Source organism: Manacus vitellinus, unplaced genomic scaffold (genome assembly GCF_001715985.3).
Source record: "Manacus vitellinus isolate BGI_N305 unplaced genomic scaffold, ASM171598v3 scaffold_0_pilon, whole genome shotgun sequence".
Classification (NCBI taxonomy): domain Eukaryota; kingdom Metazoa; phylum Chordata; class Aves; order Passeriformes; family Pipridae; genus Manacus; species Manacus vitellinus.
This window is the reverse complement of record NW_021938789.1, coordinates 5854035-5873085: the sequence shown is the minus strand read 5'-3', so window position 1 is coordinate 5873085 and position 19051 is coordinate 5854035. Positions and strand designations below refer to the sequence as shown.

The following is a 19051-nucleotide window of genomic DNA, read 5'->3' as shown; positions in this document are numbered from 1 at the left end:
AGGTTGTATTTATCTATGTAAAACTTGCATATCTCATTTAAATATATACGTCTATATGTGTGTAAGTGATGTATATGTGTGTGTGCATACACATGCATACTTTATACTTCAAAATACTTTGATCCTGTAGGAAGCAGATTTAGATTTTTTTTTTTTTAATCACCACTGAGTGTGGCTGGAGTTTAAAGTCAGGGAAGAATAAGGTACAGTGTCACATTGAGTAGGCAGACCTTTTGCTTGTAGGTAGGAATCTTTGTGAAACAGCCTTCCTCTAACAGCATTACTTTTATTTAAATGAGCATTTGTTCTGAGCCCCAGAGGGATGCCTGCTGCTATTCCTGTGACTGGTGTGGTTACTGTGCAGGCATGTGTGCAGCAAAGCTCAGCTGGTGCCAGCTCTGGGAGGGCTCTAGGAGCAAGTACTGCACAGATCAGTTGCTGGGAAACCCTCCTGTTCTTGCCACAATTACAGTGGAATCAACTAGTCTCCTTTGTGCTTCTTCCTGTAACCAGTGCTGCAGGGAATGGCAGTAAAATTGGTGTGCTTAAATAATTTTTGAAGGGATGTGTTCTAAGGAAAAGAAATGCTGTGCGTGGGCCCAGCTGTGCAGGTGATGCACTGCTGCTCTGGGCCTTCTTGGGTAGAGGATTTAGGAAGGGGAGCCCCCCTGCCAGTTTAGTTCCCCCACTGCCTTCCATGATGGGAAAACTCCAAGGACTGAGTAGCTTTATTAAAAGGTACAGTGGCATGATTATCAGAGGGTACCTGCCACAAGTAAGCTATCTTTTTTACAAAAGGACCCATGTGCTTCAAACCCAAACTCTGACGATAAATCTCACAGAAAGAATTCAAAGGCTATACAGGTTTTGACTTTTTTTTGAGAATATAAAGGGGATCAGGTGTGAAAGAGCTGTAAAGAGCAATAGCAATGTGCAGTCAGGTTCACAGAGAACAGAGGGAAATAGTGTGTCTGAAAAGCCCAGTTTTGGCCTCTCGCTCTGTCAGCTGATGTTCTGCAGGCTCTTGTGAGCAGAGCATAATGTGGATCTGCCAAGGACACATGCTGTCTATTTATGGCCTGCTGCTGCTGTACAAACACCTCTTTATCCCTACTCAGAAAAATGATTTTGGCAATAATTATAGCCAAAGGCTGTGTTTGTACTGATGGATTGATCAGTGATTCTGTGGTATTACATGGACTGTGATTGTGCTCTGTGAACATGAACTTTCTATTGACACCATGTGCTTGTTATGATAAAGGTCCAAGCCACTTTGTGTGGCCATTTTCAATGGGTGCTTCCAGTAAAATATTTATAAGCTTGCTCTGTGTTACTTTAAGAAAAGCATAGTCCACACTGCTGCCAAAAAATGCCACTTAGGATGATATTTTAAGTGCATGCCTCCTCATCAAAGAAAAAAATGGACTGTAATTCTGTCTAAAGTTTTTTGGGGACATCCTGATTTTTTGAATTGGAATTGTTACCAGTCTCCAGAAGATCCCAGTCTTCAGTCCAGTTTACAGTGTGCTTATCCTTATGTCACTGCAGTTTGGGGTGGAATCAAGAGAAATATTGCAAGGTGAACAAGCAAGGCTTTTTGGTTGCTTCTGACTGGTTGGAAATTGCTTAGAAACATGCACAGTATTTATCTTAGATTGATACGTTTTACAATGCAATCCACTTTGCTGAGTGCTAAGAAGTTGCTCTGTTGCAGTCAGTATTTTATATTACACAATATTTACTTCTTTTTTTTTTTCCTTGTCAGGAACAAAGTAAATACTTCCACTTTTTTTTTTTTTAAACTGTAACGATTTTAAAATTTACAGACCTGAGAAAACAATGTGTAGTGCAAGAAATACACAAGATCTGATTTGCATCAGTGTTGTGCGTGACTTGCCAATCTGAAATATGGGATACCTGTCTGCATTGCTCTTGGTAACAATATCTTATGAAGAGTTTTTAAGCAGAAAAGAAAAAGAAAAAAGGGTAGGATGGAAGAAAGAACAAAGGAATGAAAGCACAGAGCCTGTGATTATCATGGTAGCCGTGCTTTGCTTTCTTGGTAACATTATGTTGTTGCTTTTCCTGTGAGCAGCAAACCAGCCAGGACTTCATGCATCTACCTCAAAGAACACTTTCATCATAAGCAGATCTGGGGAGGAACAGGAGCTTCTGATACTTTTTTCCCTCTTCCAAACAGAGAGGCCAGTAGACTGCACCTGTGCTCCTGTGACCCTGACACCTCTGTGTGAGTTGGCTGTGCTGTCTGCACCTGGGACTTACAGTGGTTGGAAGAGACCTGTAGACAGAAAATCATCCACAGTACAGAGGGAGCAGATCATGTGCAGGGAGTGTGCCAGTGCTGCTGAGAGCCACTGCTCTAACTGGTTCAGTCAGGCAGCTGCTTTATTGCTGTGATAGTTTCAGCTGGGTTTCGGACCAGTAGCTCAGATGTCTAATAAAAAACGTCTTTTAATGGGAAATCTTTGAAGGGAGCAAGTGCTGTATCCATTCTTAGCAGTGATTCCTACTGATGTTTCTTTGCTTGTTCTAGGGGGCCTAGTCTCTGTTCTTAGGGCTTGATGCCTCAATTCCATCCAAGGATTAATGAAAGTTAATTGCCTTGTGAAGTTCCTGCAAATGGCCCTTCCTTACAAATTATGAAGAGCTCAGTGGCAAATACCTTATTTTGATGTGACAGCTTTTTTGATGTGAGCAAATCTTCTCATACAAAAGTAGTGTTCTAATAAATAGTTCTTTCTTCTGACAGTTAATTTCCCACATAGTTGGAGATTTAATACACAAGGGTTATTCAGGTTAGGTCTGAATCATGACAGAATAATACCTTTTGAGAATAAAAGCAGTTCCAAAAAATTGGCATTGTTACTTTAACCAGGACTCATTTCTGGCTGGGTGTTTGCCTGCTGCTTGGTGACCAGGAAAGGACTCAGTTGAATTGCTTCCTATTACACCGTTCCTTTTAAATTGAAAAGCTGTTGCTGTTTCCTGTGCATGTGTGTGTACAGACACAAGTCTTAACTGTGCTGTGTAGGTATTCTGTAGCAAGACAGTTTTACATGGCGTGTGGCTGTACAAAAATATTGAAAGATTATAAAGTCTGCAGTGCACCATCAGCCAGGAACCCAAAGAAAGAGCTTGTATTGTGCTGTTCTTTTGCATTTGTGTATGTGTGTAAAATACATACATGAGCAATTTTGTGTTTTTTTTTTCATCCCAGACTCTTGTTTATTTATTTTTATAGTTCTAATTTAGCTCTTTGGAGAACAGAATTTAAATTATTTCCACTTGTTATAAAAAGATTGCAATGAAATGAAAAAAATTTAAAAAAGTAAAATCCTAAGGATCATAAACCTGCAATTCACTTGTCACCTGAGCTTGTGCAAATGTTAGTTTTGTCTTGATGTTTCTAAAATGAATATATTTTCCCTTTTTTCTGTCATGTGCTGATTTATACAGAAGCCGGATACTTGATGATGCGTCATTCAAATAATCTTACATGGTAAAAAGCAGATACTGCAGAAAACCTTTGATTATTAGGATTTCCTGTGAAAATACATTAATTCATGTTCCATACCTATATATGTGTGTGTATGTATCTGTTCAGTTTTATTTTTTAATGTAAATCCGAGTTTCTTAAATGAAAAACTTGGAGGGGATAGAGGATAGTCCAACACAGGATAGCTGCTGTTCGATTCAACATACTTGAAAGGGACTTTTTTGTGAAAAGCCATGGAAAGGTTTGATTTAAATCTGAGCCTTTGCTGACCTCTGCCGGGGAGAGAATTCTTTGCAGTTTGACAGAGATTTTTTGTCAGTGCATTTGGGGAGAAAGGTTCTCTCTGATTACTGAAGGAAAAAAACCCTGTAATTCTTTTCCCTTATATACTGTAAAGTGATTCCAGGAAACTCAGTTCTCATCACTTGCTGTTGGGTCACTGTTGGTGGCAATGAGAGCTTGTGCTCTGCTGTGTAGCCAGTGTTGGATAGAGAGAGAGAGGGGGAGCAGCTTCGTGTTCCTGCCTGCAAGGCTGTCAGCATTTTGGTGAAGGAAGAAATGTGCTCTTGGTAGTTAATGAAAATACAGTTTTAGCAACTGGGAGGAGATTCTTGCTTCTGCCATTACCCTTTTTCCTTGGGGATCACACCCCTTCAGCCACACTGAGCCACCATCTTATCACAGCTCTCTCTGAACATCCTGCTGTTTCTCTCAGCTTGTGAGAGGTTAAGCTGATCTTTCCTCCAAAAGTTATGCTGTTATTATTTTACCAGTCAATCAAGCCTAGACCACAAGAGTTTATTTTACACATCTCTTTTATCTGATCCACAAAATTCCCTTTGCAGTTTGTCTTAAGGTTCATCTTTTTGTATTTTCACAGCTGAAACTTCATCAATCCTCAACTCTGAATTGATGATTAAATAGGCCTTTGATTATACCTGTGATCAGTGCATGCCCATCGTAAAACCGTATATGTTGTGTCCTTGGTGTGATCCAAGAAAATCAAACTTGGAGACCCAGGCTGATAGCAAGATGCCTTACTGGTTGTACAATTTGATATTGTTTTGTGGGTTGGTATGCTGCAACTAAGAGAAGTACTTCTGAAAACCAGGAAGGCATATTCAGTTATAAATATTTGAGAAGCCTCAAACTTACTGGTGGTCTGTCTGTGTCCTTCTGCGACTAACCAAGACATTTTTCTTGTCCAGTAACTCTGAAAATTTTGTTCCATTTTTCAGGATATTCACATTGTACAGCAAATCTTTGCCACTAGACTTGGCATGTCGTGTCTGGGATGTGTTCTGCCGTGATGGAGAAGAGTTCTTATTCCGTACAGCGCTGGGAATATTAAAACTTTTTGAAGATATTTTGACTAAAATGGACTTCATTCATATAGCCCAGTTTTTAACAAAGCTACCTGAGGACTTGCCTTCAGAAGAGTTCTTCACATCTATTGCTGCCATTCAGATGCAAAGTAGAAACAAAAAATGGGCTCAGGTAAAGAGGATGTCAATATTTGATAACTGATGATTGTACTGTACTCATGAAAATGGGGTTTGGCAACATCTGGAAGAATGTTTTAGCAGAGCTAGTGTTTCATTTTAGAGGTAGGTGGGACCGTGTAGCTCACTCCGTGCTTTTAGCATAGGTTGAGGTGAGTGGATTCCCTGAGCTTACTCTCCTCTGGAAAGGGAGAGCTCAGCCAACATTCAAAATTGAAATGTTGAGTGCAATTGATAAAGTGTCACACAGCTTTTAAAATTTATCAATTACAAAGGCTGCTGGCAACATTACAAGTTGATATTTGTAAGCAGAAATTCACTCTTTGGGAGATGATGACAATTTATCAGGACACATTATCATACAGTTGTCATCTTAATTTTCTTGAGGATCTCTTCTGCCTGATTTAGGGCTGTACAAAAGTGATTGCATCTCTGACTTCTTTACTGAGATTTGTCATGTGATTTCAGAAACAGTCTCATCACTGTAATTTCAGCTAAATTCCAGTTTAAAGAAAAAGGATATGTCATCTGAATGTGGAAATGGTTAAGTGGCTGTAAGAGCCATTCATGCTGGAGAGTGAAACCCCCCTTTTTTATTTTTGTTTTTTCTTTGTTCAAAGCAGTAATACAGCCCACTTCACTAGTCGTTCTGTAACAGAGCTCTGCCCATCCTACCCAGTTATCTTTTTGCAGTGAAACAGAAAGATGATGTTAAATGTAGTGGTTGGGGCAATTTGGCTGCAACTGGGTGTTTCTGGTCCTTTCCTAGGGTAGAAATCTGCCTGTAGGTGCTGGGGCTTGCCAGCTTGCTCTTTGAGGTGAGGATTTCTCACCTTCACAGCAGGAGTAGCTTGTAGCCCTCTGAGCCTTATGTGGTGTGTGAGAGGGAGCACAGCCTGCACTGCCCACCCCAGAGCAGCACAGGGGCAGCGTGTCCTCCCTGACACCACCTTCCTCACAGAGTAGTTGGCATTTGACCTCTGGCCTTGGTCCTAAGTCATAAGCACAGATCCAGCTTTGTTTCTTTCCTCCAGAACATTTTTCAGCCAGTCTCTGCAAGTGTCCTCCCAGTCTCATTCCTCATTCAGTTGACCTCCTTCACCTTCTTTAAATGTGTCATGTGTGTGTGAGGATTGCATTCCAAATAAATTCTCAGCCTACTGCTGCTTCCCTTGCAGGGAAGGAGAGATAGGGGTCCTGTTCTGCCAAGTACCCCAAATAACAGGCTTCAAAAGTGGACTTTAAACCTTTGTTAAATCCATTTCTATCTACCACGCCACAAGGGCTTATGGCAGAGGTCTCTGTCAGTGGAGAGGTTCTGTAAATTTGATTACATTTAGTAGTTAAAATAGTATTAATACATAATTAAATAACATAATTAAATTGGAAACTCTTCAGACAATGAATTATTGAGTCATTTTTAAAATCTAATCTTTTTCTTCTCTCTCATTCCTTGAAATGTCTAGATACTGGCTGCTCTGCAGAAAGATAATCGGGAAATGGAAAAAGGAAGCCCTTCACTCAAACGTTAACGTTGGGTTTGCCTCCTGGGACTCAAAGGAAAAGAGCTAAAGTGGCAAAACTGTTGAGTACTGTTTGACATGTATGAGCCTGCAAATCAAAGTGTTATTTCAGAGTTTTGTTTAGTAGTAGGATAGCCTTAAAGGGGAGAGAAGAAAAATAAGGAGGAGGAAGAGGAAATAAATAAAAATAAAAAGGAAGGAAATCAGGGGATAAACCCCTTATAAATTAAACCTAGGCTTAGCCTTAAACTTTTAGTGGTATGAGCATATGCTGTGGAGAGCATTACACATTCTGTACTTCTGATGAGAGCAGTGAAACAAAATAATATCAAGGGTTTAGATTTTTCTAAATTTCTTTCTTGTGATGTTTTAAAAGACTGGACATTCAGCAATGTTGGTTGCTGTAAAAGCTATTCTCCTGTTTCATTCTTAGGCAGGATATATTTCCAATACCTATAAAAGTCACTGGATCTGGATTTTAAATAACTGGTGCTGGAATTTATAGTTAAATGATGTGAGGACCATTTCTTTAGAAATGCTTCTATTTTATAGGCTGTGGGTCCCATTTACCAAAGAAATCATGTAGACGTAGAATTACATTCCTTTCTTTAATAAGAAAAAGTTAAGTAGAAAGTAACCTTGGAAGAGAAGTCACACTAGCAGTGCAAAACCAATTATTCTTCAAGATGCCTTGGAAATCTGGATGCATATGGAGGAAATTCCATTAATCAGACAAGGTTCTAAACTCACCTGGAGGGTTCTAGTATTAAGCTGGCATCATTTCCCAATTGTACTCTCTTTCCTCTGGTTAAAGCCAGGGTCACATACTACTAGAGGCGTGTTTCTGTGTCTCCAGTCACGCTGATAAAACTGTGGGCTGAGCAGATAAACTGAGAAATGGTTAAAAGCAATTTTGATAATTACTTTAAACCCAGCTCTGCTCCCTGGCAAAGCTGAGGAGGAAGGGTGAGGGGAGCAGTCAGGTTCCACAATGCTGCTGCTGGAAAGAAAAGGTTCTGTGGGATCTCCTGGATCTGCTGCTGCTGCTCCAGGGGAAAAGTGTTATGTGGAGCTAATCATACAGTGACAAGTGAAAGAAGTTTATTGGAAAGTGTACCAGACAAACACCATCAGGATAAGTACAGGCTGTCATTCCAAGTGTTTTATCTGGCCTCTAATACATGAGAGGAAATTACAGCGGCAGCAAACCACAGTTACATAAACCCCTTACACATCTCAGATCCCCTCTGCCTCCAGATGAATGTTGAAGGGCAAATCACGAGTGCCTCTGCTTTACAAGAATGTTTATCATGTAGTGTGTAGTATAAAATCTATTTTATAATCATGATCATTGAAAAGGGAAATGTAACTAAGCAATATTTGTGTTAACTGTAAACAGGGGTTGCTAAATCCTCCAGCTGTGTGGTCAGCAGTTTCCCAATGCTCTTCAGTCTGATTTATGCTGATTATTTTGGCATAGTCTGAATGAAACAATGAGAAGAATAGTTGTACACTGCTCAACTCAATACTTAATGTAAAGTACTGTGGGACATAATCAAAATACTGTCTTCTGGTACAGACAGCGTTACTGTGAGGGATAATTTGATTGTAACGTTAAGAAGAGTGAGAACAAGACTTGCTGGTAAGTGAGGGCTCGTAATCACTTTGAAAGATGTGTAATGCAAATACAGCCTGCAAGTCTGATACCTCATTGACCTCTTTTCCTGTTCACTTCGTGTACCTGGTGTAATGGATGTGGATTTTTTGTTGGTCATCTTAATTGCTCCACAAGACTTCTTCTAGGTCATCACTTACTGAAAATAGACATTAAGACGTTGATAGGAAATGTGTTAATTCTCCCAGAATTTGTACAGCTTAGGTCCTCCAGTGACTGGTACTTGTATGCTATGTTGCTTTGAAGTGCAGTAGAAAGCAGGAAGGTCAGTAAGTGTTTTTTAATATTACTTTTTCTATTGCTACAATAAATATGCCTTTCCATGAAGGATACGAGAGGCCTACCATCCGAAACATTTGCACTATGCTTTTAAACGGTTTATTAAACACGGAGAGAATTTGAAGTATACATTTTTAGGTAGTACTGTAACTGGCTTTGCGATTTAAGTTTCCATTGCAACCACATTTGTATTTCCTTTTGAAACAAGTCTGCAAGTGTGGCTCATTTGTCTGGTTAAAAATGCATTTTTCAGCTACTTAGGTATGTTGGCAGCCATCGACAGCCTGTTCTTTTTCTCTTCTCAATAAGATGTTGAATGTAACAGTGACAGTGGGCACAGCTGTGGGGAAAAAGGCCTGCTGCAACACTTGTGCACTGTTTGTTACTTGCAAATGTAATTATTTTGCTTTTGTGATTTGATCTTTCTGTTCTTAGAAGTTGTATATATTTTCTAAATGATTTCTTTGTGTATATAAGGTATGTTCTTTAATGAAGAAACAGCAATGCAATAAGGAGCTTTGCACAGTTTGTTTTCAGACAAAATACATGTGAAAAAAATAATCACCTGCCTAAACATGCAATTGTTTCAACTTCTCAGTAACTTGATTTGAAGGTAATGCTTGAATTTTCATAAAAACCAGAGATGAGTAGTAAGGGCATAGAATTACTTGCCAGTGAGCTTTTTAAGTGTCTTGCAGCATACCAAATCTCTTAATTAGCTATTACAGAAACCTTCCTTAAGGAATTCAGGGAATTGGATTAAAGAATTTGACAATTTTATTGTTCAGGTGCTTGAGAGTATCTGTAACAAGATGCATGAGATTTTCTTTCATTGAGCAAATGTCCCCATCAAGCAAACTTTCTTTTCTTCATGGGTTTAAGGAAAAATAAAGCTGCTGCAATGCACAGAAGTACCACTGTACATGCAGCAGATCAGAGAAACCAGAAAACTTCAACCGGCTTTGAGATTCTGTACAATCTGCACTTTATAATAAAGCAGTTTTGCAACTTTGATCTGCAGTCAATCATTAACATTATTTCACTTAGTAAACAATTTCAGTCGGAAAAAATGGTACCTTGTAACAGGTTATTTTTGAATGTTTTAAAAAGTAGAATGACATATAGAGAACTATTGATACATCCCTTGTACATCATGTTTAAATTGGGTTTCTGTAGTTACCACGTTTGTTTTGTTTAGATATGTGTATCAAACTGAAACTTTTTTCAACTGTAAATATATGGTTTTGTTAAATAAAGTCATGTAAAGTTATCTTAGTCACCTGTTGTCAGTGTCATTCAGAACCCAAAATCCCAGTACCTCTCTGTTTCTTCACAAGCTTCTCCAGCAATTTTTGTCTGTCCAAAAAGAGGACTTCAGACCATTTATGTATTGCAGGTGGAGGACTTTTTGCTGATGCTTTCCAAGTTAAAATACCTGTTAAATTATATGAGACAGTTAGAAGATTTAATACTTTATGGTGCCCATGCTTTAATCCCATTTTGTACACCTTTCTCTGGACTAGGTCTGAGAGTTGATAAATATATTATGAAAAATAGCTGTAAATATATTTCTGTGATGTGCAAAACTCAGAAATGCCTGAATACATTATCCTGTCTTTTTTTTTGAAAAGAAGAAATCTTGGTTTATTGCAGGTTTTATAATCACAAAGCGTGTTCGTGCCTAAGGTGGTTATTGTTTTACTTCTTACATAGGCATAACTTCAGAGCCTGAAGTGGAGAGGCTTCCTGTTGCTTAACTGAAAAGAGGCTGAAGCACCAAATAAAAGATGGATTAAAGAGTGGAGAGAAGGCAGTACCTGGGCAACAAGGAGGCCTTGGCTGCCATGGTTCGGGTTTCTCCAGTGAGCACATGTCCCACTTCCTTTTGCTGAAGTATCTTCCTGTTTGATTTGCTGAATTGGGATGTAAAATCAGGATTGCTCTCCATAAGCCAATACCAATAGAGGCTTATGTTGTATCTTTTACAGGAGTTGCACAAATCTGTTCAAAACTAGATTTACTTTTCCTTACCTGTTTTCCCAATAGGAATTCCAGTCTCTTTGAAGGGAATTATTTTCCTCCATGCCAGCAACATGTCTCTACTGCATCCAAATGGAATGTCTTCCTGTATTTACAGGAGGAAAATGAAGGAATCTTTGATCTTCATCCTCAGGGTGCTTTGGAAGGCTAGGGTAGCAGAGGGTTATTGCAGCTCAGGGCTGAGAAAAAAGTCCTGGAGGCAGTGTGTGAAGTTAAACAATGTCTTGGGAGTATTTGTTTCAGTAGAAACACTCAGTTCAGAGAATTACACCATCAACCTTGCCTGCACCCTTCTTACCTTCTCTAAATGTCAAACATGCAGCAGTGAAAAGCACCTGAGATTCATTTCCCCTGCTTCCCCTCCCTTTATCTATTTACCTTTATTGCTTAATAGTATTTACCAAGGTAAAGGAAGGTTTGTGTGTCTTAACCCAAAAGCAACAAGAAGTGTAAGAATTTTCCTGGCAGGAATCTGTAAAAAAGGAGAGATGGCCACTGATCATCTGTAGTGATTTATGACAACATCATGGAGCACCAGGACGGCTTCTCATCTTGTGCCACAGTCTCTCTGTCAGCAGAGGAACTCACTTTGTTAACAGGACTTATGATGAAAGGTACAGATTTTCATGTTGTTGTTTTTTTTTTCTCAAAGAGAGGTGGTTTGAGTTACACTTCTCTCCTTTTACTGTCCAGCAACCACCACAGAGACAGATCTACTGGTACTTTGTGAAAAGTTTTTAATATTAGTTGTGTCATGTCCCTTCATGAGTTGAGTGTTTGAGCTGCCAAAGATATAAAGTATCTCAGTCATCTGCAGAACAAGAGCCTGCACTGCTCCTCTGTGCTTGTGCAATAGTTCTGCAGAGCTGCAGGACCTCAGGAGAACATCAGGCACTACTGCAGGGGGAGTATGAAATTACTGATAGAGTCTCTCTTTCACTATGAGAAAAGAACAAGTTTTAAACGTTCAAGAGGGTAATAACAACTTTGTTTTGTCACTCAAATTTTCAGGCAATTCAGAAAACCTAATTCAGAGGCGATTTAAAAGAGGAAGGTGTGAGCCATTCCCACCTGTCTTTATGTCAGTTTATCTGCCCTTTATCCCTATATATGTGCAGTCAGAGATTTGTGTGCTTTGTTTAAATGCACACACACCTCATTTTGAAGCCGGAACCAGCAGCTCAGCAGTCCTGGTCCCACATGGGTGCAATTCCAGCCTGTGCTGGAAAATGAAAGGACTCCAATCCTTCTTTACCTCTGGGATGTGGCTTCTCTCCCGTGAGTTCCGCAGCCGTTGAACCCGTAAATCTGTGCCTTTGACCCCAGCCCCGGGCACGCAAACGGGACTAAAGGTCTCCGCTTTCTCCGAGGGAACCGGAGCGGCCCCGCCCCCGCCGCTTCCCCTGTTGCCGGGCAACGCCGCCCCCCTCTCCCCGGGCGACCAATCCGCGGCGGGTTCGCTCGGGGTCGCCTCTCCCATTGGCCGCAGGGAAGGCGCACCGGCCCGGCTCGGCCAATCGCGGCCCCTCACTCGCTCTGACACGCCCCGCGCCGGGGCCCTCTGTCCCCATTGGCCGAAGTTCAGCGTGGCACCTCCTTCCGGGTGCGCTGCCATTGGCAGTCGTGCCGCGGGGGGCGGGGCTGCGCGCGCGCGCGGGCGGGGTAAGATGGCGGAGCTGGGGAAGAAGTACTGCGTGTACTGCCTGGCCGAGGTGAGCCCGCTGCGCTTCCGCTGCCCGCGTGCCCGACATGAGCTCTGCCGACTGCTTCTCGGCGGTCGCGAGATCGCCCGCACCGCCGATGGCAGCGGATACCAGCTGGTGGACGGCGGTGCGCTTCACCCTCTGGGGCGCCGAGCCGAGGGCGGCTGGAGCAGCGCGAGGAGCAGCTGCTGCTGGACGCCATCGAGCAGTTCGGCTTCGGGAACTGGGTAAGGGGCGAAGGGTGGGGGGCGAGGGCTCCAGCGGGCGGGCGGCACTGACAGGACCCCGGGCAGCCCCTCTGTCGGTGGCTCCGGGCGGTCCCCGAGGCGCACCCGGCTCGGACCTGCCGCTGCCCCAAGGTCCGTTTGCCTCCCCCGGCCCGTCCGTGTCACAGACCTTGGAGCTGCCTCTGGTCGCTGCTCGGCTTGTGCCGTCAGGGTGTCCCGGCTGCGGACGGGCTGCGCACCTGCCCTGTCACCTGCGCTCAGCCCGGGCTGCAAACACCAGCAGTGAGGAAGCAGCATCACTTCAGAGTAACAGAATGGGTGAGCCTGGAAGGGACCACAGAGGGCCATCTGGTCCAACCTCGTCCCAGAGGACATAGCACAGGATTCCATCCAGACAGTTCTTGAATACCTCCAGCGAGGGAGACTTCACACCCTCTCTGGGCAATCTGTTCCAGTCACTGCACAGTGAGGAAGTTCTTCCTCGTGCTCAGGTGGAACTTCCTGTGCATCAGTTTCTGTCCGTTGCCTCTTGTCCTATTGCTCAGCACCACTGAGCAGAGCCTGGTCCATCCTCTTGACACCCTCCCTTCAGATATTTGTAGACATTAACGAGATCCCCTCTCAGTCGTGTCTTCTCGAGGCTTAACAGGCCCAGCTCCCTCAGCCTTTCCTCCAAAGCGAGATGCTCCAGTGCCCCAGTCACCCTCACTGTCCTCCACTGACTGTTTGATTCATTTGATTCATTAATTGTTACTTGATTATGTTTTGCTTCATGAAATATAAAGACTTTTTTAAAACCTTAAAGTGTATGATCATTGCAGCTAGTTATTTCCTAAATAACTAGTAAAGAGTAAATACTGTCATTCTCACTTGTAAACATTGTCTGTCTTTATTTCCACATTGCTCTAAAAGCACCTCAGCACTGTGATATAAATGAACAAACCCCAAGCTGTGTAGTGCTGTTGGTGCTCCTTGGGACTTGGGAGGCTTCCTGCTGACAGTAAGCTGCTTTCTGAGAGTGTGGTGGATGCTCAGGAGTCACTGTGTGGATCCAGTGTCTTGTGTTCCTGGTGCTGTTTTTATGGCTTATCCGCCCCCAGGCACTTGCAAATGCTCACCTGGACCTGAAAACGCGGATCCGATGGAAACACAGCCGGTGTCAGAGTGTCACTAGGGAAGTTTAGGCACTGGCACTTGTCTTTGGAGGAGCAGGGAGAAAGTTGTGTTCCTACCTGAGTGCTCATTATGCTGGAGATGTGATGGGAATCGTTTTATCACTCCTCCTTTCTTTCCGTTTAGGAGGACATGGCTGCTCACGTGGGAGCATCCCGGACACCTCAGGAGGTGATGGAACACTACGTGAGCATGTACATCCACGGCAACCTGGGGAAAGCCTGCATCCCTGACACCATTCCAAACAGAGTGACGGACCACACGTGTCCCAGTGGCGGCCCGCTGTCCCCCAGCCTGACCACGCCGCTGCCGCCGCTGGACATCTCGGTGGCGGAGCAGCAGCAGTTGGGGTACATGCCGCTCCGGGACGACTACGAGATCGAGTACGACCAGGACGCCGAGACTCTGATCAGCGGCCTCTCGGTGAACTACGACGACGACGATGTGGAGATAGAGCTAAAAAGGGCTCACGTGGACATGTACGTCAGGAAACTCAAGGAGAGGCAGCGGCGGAAGAACATCGCACGGGACTATAACTTGGTGCCGGCCTTCCTGGGGAAGGACAAAAAGGACAAGGAGAAAACTCCCAAACGGAAGATCACAAAGGAAGAGAAGGAGTTGAGGCTGAAACTGAGGCCGTTGTACCAGTTCATGTCTTGTAAGGAGTTTGAAGACTTCTTTGAGAACATGCACAAGGAGAGGATACTCCGAGCCAAGATTCGGGAGCTGCAGCGGTATCGGCGGAATGGGATCACCAAAATGGAAGAGTCGGCAGAGTACGAGGCAGCCAGGCACAAACGGGAAAAGAGGAAGGAGAACAAAAACATAGCTAGTTCCAAGAGAGGGAAGGAGGAGGGTAAAGAAGGTGAATTTGCTGCCATTGAAAACCTGCCTGGCTTTGAACTCTTATCGGACAGGGAAAAGGTGCTCTGCAGCTCTCTGAACTTGAGTCCTGCACGTTATCTGACTGTAAAAACTATTATCATTAAAGACCATCTCCAAAAAAGACAAGGAATTCCTTCAAAGAGTCGCCTTCCCAGTTACTTAGATAAGGTACTGAAGAAAAGGATTTTAAACTTTCTCACAGAAAGTGGTTGGATATCCAGGGATGCTTCATGAAACTCAGCTATCTGAGAAAACACAGCAGAGGCCCATTGCAGCCTCAAGGACTCCGTTATTTTTTCCTTCCCTCCTCAAAGATATAGGAAACATGTCACTTAAAACCAGAAAAAGCAAATACATAAACCCCCCACTCATCACGATCCATGGTGGTTCAAATAGACTTTTCTTTGGATCATGGAAAACACTCAATTGTGAAACTTCTACATTGGATTTCACTGCTTTTGGTACATTCTTAGAACAGATTTTTTCATGTGAACTTACTCAAGTCCAGTAGTCCCAGAGTAGTTGCTTTAGTCCATACTGTTGGATAAATGAGTATCAGTGTAATCTTTGCTTTTCTTTGAAGGTAGGAGATAGTTTCATTTGCTGGGAACTTTCTTCATCCTTTGTTTTGTTTTTTTTGGCATAGTGCTGGCAGCAAAGTGAAGCTTGGAAAAGTCCTGAGCTCGGGAGCAGGGTGAGAAGGGACTTTTGTGACCATTGCTAAGCTTTTGGAACATTCTCCTTGGCAACTACAACCAAGGCACAGGGGCAGCAGGGTGAGAGTTCCTGTTGAGAGTACAGCAGGGAGTGGAAGGAAATGTGGCAGGTGAGAGGCTTCAGAGACTTGTGGAGGAGGTTCTTGAGGAGCTCCCTCGTTTTGGCTTGAGTTTTTCCTGAAATAGATCCCCCTCAAGCTTTGATGTGACCTGATTGATACTGTAGTTTCAGGAATACCCAGGAGCTGTGGGGCTGTGTTCCAGAGGAGGAGTCAGTGCTATGGTGGGGGTCCCTGATTTGGGCCAGAAATGGGGCTGAGGACAATAAGGAGCCAGTTGTCCTGCAGCAGTTGGGAACCTCAGGCAGCAAAAGCACTGTTTTCTCTTGTTGGGGGAGCCTGCTCCTCCTCTGGGATCTGTAACTGCTGAGCTGATATGGGCTGAGGAGGTGTAGTTGCCTCCTTACTTTAGCTGTGAAGGTCAGGGAAAGGGAGAGAGATTCTCAAATGGGGCATGATCACTGAGGTTGGTCTTTAAAAACAAAAGAAAGAAGTGATGCAGATCATGTCAAAATGCACAGGTGTGTTCTTAAAGTATGGAGTGGTCAATCCAGCTACTACAGGGTTCTAGTTGCACGTACCTTGAAACGTACAGGCCTACACACATTTAAACTGAAATTACTGACAGGCAGGACAGTGCACCTTGAGAGGGAACTCATCCCAGCTCTGACAGCTCCAGCCTGGAGCCGTGCTGGAGCTGGGCACCAGCTGGGGTGTAACACAGCAGGTGACAGAAATGCCAGATCCACAGTACTGTTCTAGTAAGATCTACTGATTAAGGGAAAGATGTTGAAGGAGGACTATGAAAGGATTTTTGTGCTCATTTCATCCTTAAATTCCTGTGCTGGTATTTAACCAAATGAATAAAAACTGGTGGTTGCCACATGTGGAAGATGGCACAGTGTTACTTGTGCCTGAGCCTCTCTGCTGGTTGTGTCTGGAGCTGGAAGCCGTGACTGGAGACCAGCTGGGCTGATCTTCTGGAGTGTAGGTGTGCCAAAACTGGGAGTCTGACTGGCTTCAAAATGAGTGCAAGCACTGGAAAGGTCATCTTGCTTTGATGCTTTGGGCTGTAGTCAGTGAGGATATCACAAAATCTTGAAGCAGTATTAATTCTGCAGTTTGGCAGAGGTATTCTGATCGGAACTGGATTTCAGTTAATACATCCAGCATTACCAAAATAGTGTTACCAGTGAGTTTAGAATAAAAGGGGTACAATTACAAAGCCAGCATTTCTAAGGAAGAAAAAAACCAAAACTCTAGTGCCTTTTCTTTTGAGCTTATGATATTATGTCCCTTCAAAAAAAGTTAAGGGCTATGTCCTCTTGGACGTAATACTTCGTTTGGCTTCTCTGTAAGTGGTTTGTTGTGGCCTCCTTGAGACCAAACTGTCTCTCCTTGGCAGCAGTGGAGCTAACTACAGTGTGCTGAGCAGCTCTAGGAACCACTTCCACCCTAAATGCACATACAAGCAGCACACAAGTTCATGAGGTGTAAACCCCTGGTTATTTTCTCTGCCCTACTCCTGTGGGAAGGAAGCTCAGTCTTTCTTTCCATTATTCTAGTTATGCAATTTGGTTCTTCCTCAACTTGTTACCTAACTGCCATAACATGGTGTTTTGAAGCCTCAACTCTGCATGTAGCTGGGAATTTAGAAGAATTGTTTTGTTGTTGGTTCTTCTGGGATTTTTTTTTCTTCAGATCTGTGATTTTCATATTTCTACACTGTTTTGGCACATCTAAGTCTAACTGAAGCAATAGCGTCAAGCCCACCTGAACAATAACTTAGGAAAAAAATCTAGGCACCAATGAGTCATTTAAATGTTGAAATGAATTCTGCATTTACACTTGGTAGCTTAATTCCTCAACCCCTCCAAAATGTTTCTTTGGTGCTAGACGTAACTTATTGAACATCAAAATGAATGTAAAATAAAGTATTTTTAATGTATGAAATATGGATATCAATATTTATTTTGTACTTGCAAGCAAATTCAAGGTGGTAAATGTTTGCTTTAGCAAATACTAGTCCCTTGGAAAGGGCTTCCATAGAAGCAGTGTCTCATTGTCAGCTATGCTTTTAGTTTTAAAGGTGACTTGCACTAGAGGATGCTGCTGTTCCATATTTCACATGGAACTGATTTAGTCTAAGCATTCCTTTGTTATGAGCTGCTGGTTTTCTGTTTGATTGTTTTTAAGTTGAGATGCAGTTAATGTTAATCCAGCAATTTACTAGAGCTATGCTGCTTCTCTTCTATGGTGAAGGGGCTGAGGAAAAATATGTCAGAGCTCTTCTATCTTGTGTTGATCTGGAAGTGCTTCCTGTACTGTACAAACAACCCAGCCTTCATGTTGCTAATGACAAGGTGTTTTATATGCTTAATGCTCTTGACTTTTCTAATTAAAGTTATTACTAATGAATAGTATCTGTCTTAACAGCATTGATGTAAACCTGTGAAAAAGCAACACTCTCTAAGCTGTTCAAAATACTGACCTTCTGCTCCAGTCAGAGGCCACAATAAGTCTGTGCAGTCCCAGGGATGTGTTGGAGGAGCCCTGACTCCATCCTGGGTGCACTGCCCAGCACAGTGCTTGCCTTGCTGCACCGTTCTGGCTGCAGCCACTCCTGCCCCATGCTCCATGGCAGGCCCAGCAAGCTTAACAAGTGTCAGTGGGTTTGCACGAGTCTTTGACCACAAACTGCTTTGTAAATCACACAAACTAAGCACTCTGCCATTATTCTCTTGTGCAGCCACTGCATCCCATTTCTCTGTAACTGAAACAACTTCTTCAGGAGCCTTTCTGTTTACTCTCTTCTCACAGAATGTTTTTGCATGTGCCCCAGTGGCTCATGTGATGACACATTAAATACTGTGAAGGAAGGCACCCAGTGAGCATGTTCAGCTCATCAGCTTCTTTCTTCCTTAAGGGGAATGTTGCACTCACTGGAACTGTGTGCTGGTGTAGCTGTGCCAGACACAAATGCCTGTGCTGAAATCACATCAAGCCCAACTGATGTTGTGCACACAGCATTTTACTACATTTTTGCATTGTGTATTGCTAAATAAACTCGTATTAAAATTTCTTCCCATGACTGATTTAACAGTAACGCAGCTTTTGCAGTGAGGAAAATGGCTTAAGTCTTTGCAGTGACAAATGGAGATGCAGTGTAGCTAAACAGGGATGGGTGGAAAAGTGGTATTTATAAAAAGCTAGTACTGGTGGTAGCTTTGTTGGCTGCTGAAATTTCAGAACACTTCCCTCTGTTCTTTAATTTCTTCAGTGCTCCTTCCTGTGGTGTGGCAGAGTGCACAGGTGGTTGGAGCTCTCTGCACAGACTGACACGCTCTGTGCTGAAGCCTCTCTGAGGGCAGACCAGGGAAGATATCACTTAAATGAGATACTCAGTTATCAGCTTCAAAGATGAATCTTGGGCTGAACATTTAACAGGAATTTGTGCTTAAGAACACCCTGAATGAAGTAATGTAGTCCAGAAATGAGTTTGTTGATGCACTGGGAAGCTCATTAAAAAAAAAAATCTTCACTAGGGAAGGAGCTGTCCCTTTGTTTTAATGCCCTATTGAAAAAGTTCTATACTAAGGAAGTTATTATTACATTTAGTTTAGATCCAGAGGGGTTGGGAGGGGACAAAACAACACATGACAGTTCTTAAAAGGTATATAAAATTGATCCTGGTCCCTTTATGGCATCAGTTTAGAATAGGTCCTGATCAAAGTACACAATCCTACTTCACG

General features: G+C 42.9%; 2 protein-coding genes across 3 annotated transcripts in view; both read left to right on the top strand.

The window, feature by feature from the left end:
• TBC1D14 (TBC1 domain family member 14) overlaps positions 1 to 9771 on the top strand; it is a 74768-nt gene extending 64997 nt beyond the window's left edge. For both annotated transcript variants that reach the window (XM_018089046.2, XM_018089053.2), the window contains 2 exons: positions 4756 to 5014; positions 6486 to 9771. In XM_018089046.2, the coding sequence (XP_017944535.1) occupies positions 4756 to 5014; positions 6486 to 6551 (325 nt within the window). In that variant the 3' untranslated portion in view covers positions 6552 to 9771. The remainder of the gene's footprint in view (positions 1 to 4755; positions 5015 to 6485) is intronic.
• Positions 9772 to 12203: 2432 nt separating this feature from the next.
• Positions 12204 to 18322, top strand: TADA2B (transcriptional adaptor 2B). Its single transcript, XM_018089020.2, is given in 3 exon segments — positions 12204 to 12408; positions 12411 to 12466; positions 13766 to 18322. Coding segments are annotated over 3 exon segments (1254 nt in total). The 3' UTR covers positions 14759 to 18322.
• The last annotated feature ends 729 nt before the right edge of the window (positions 18323 to 19051 follow it).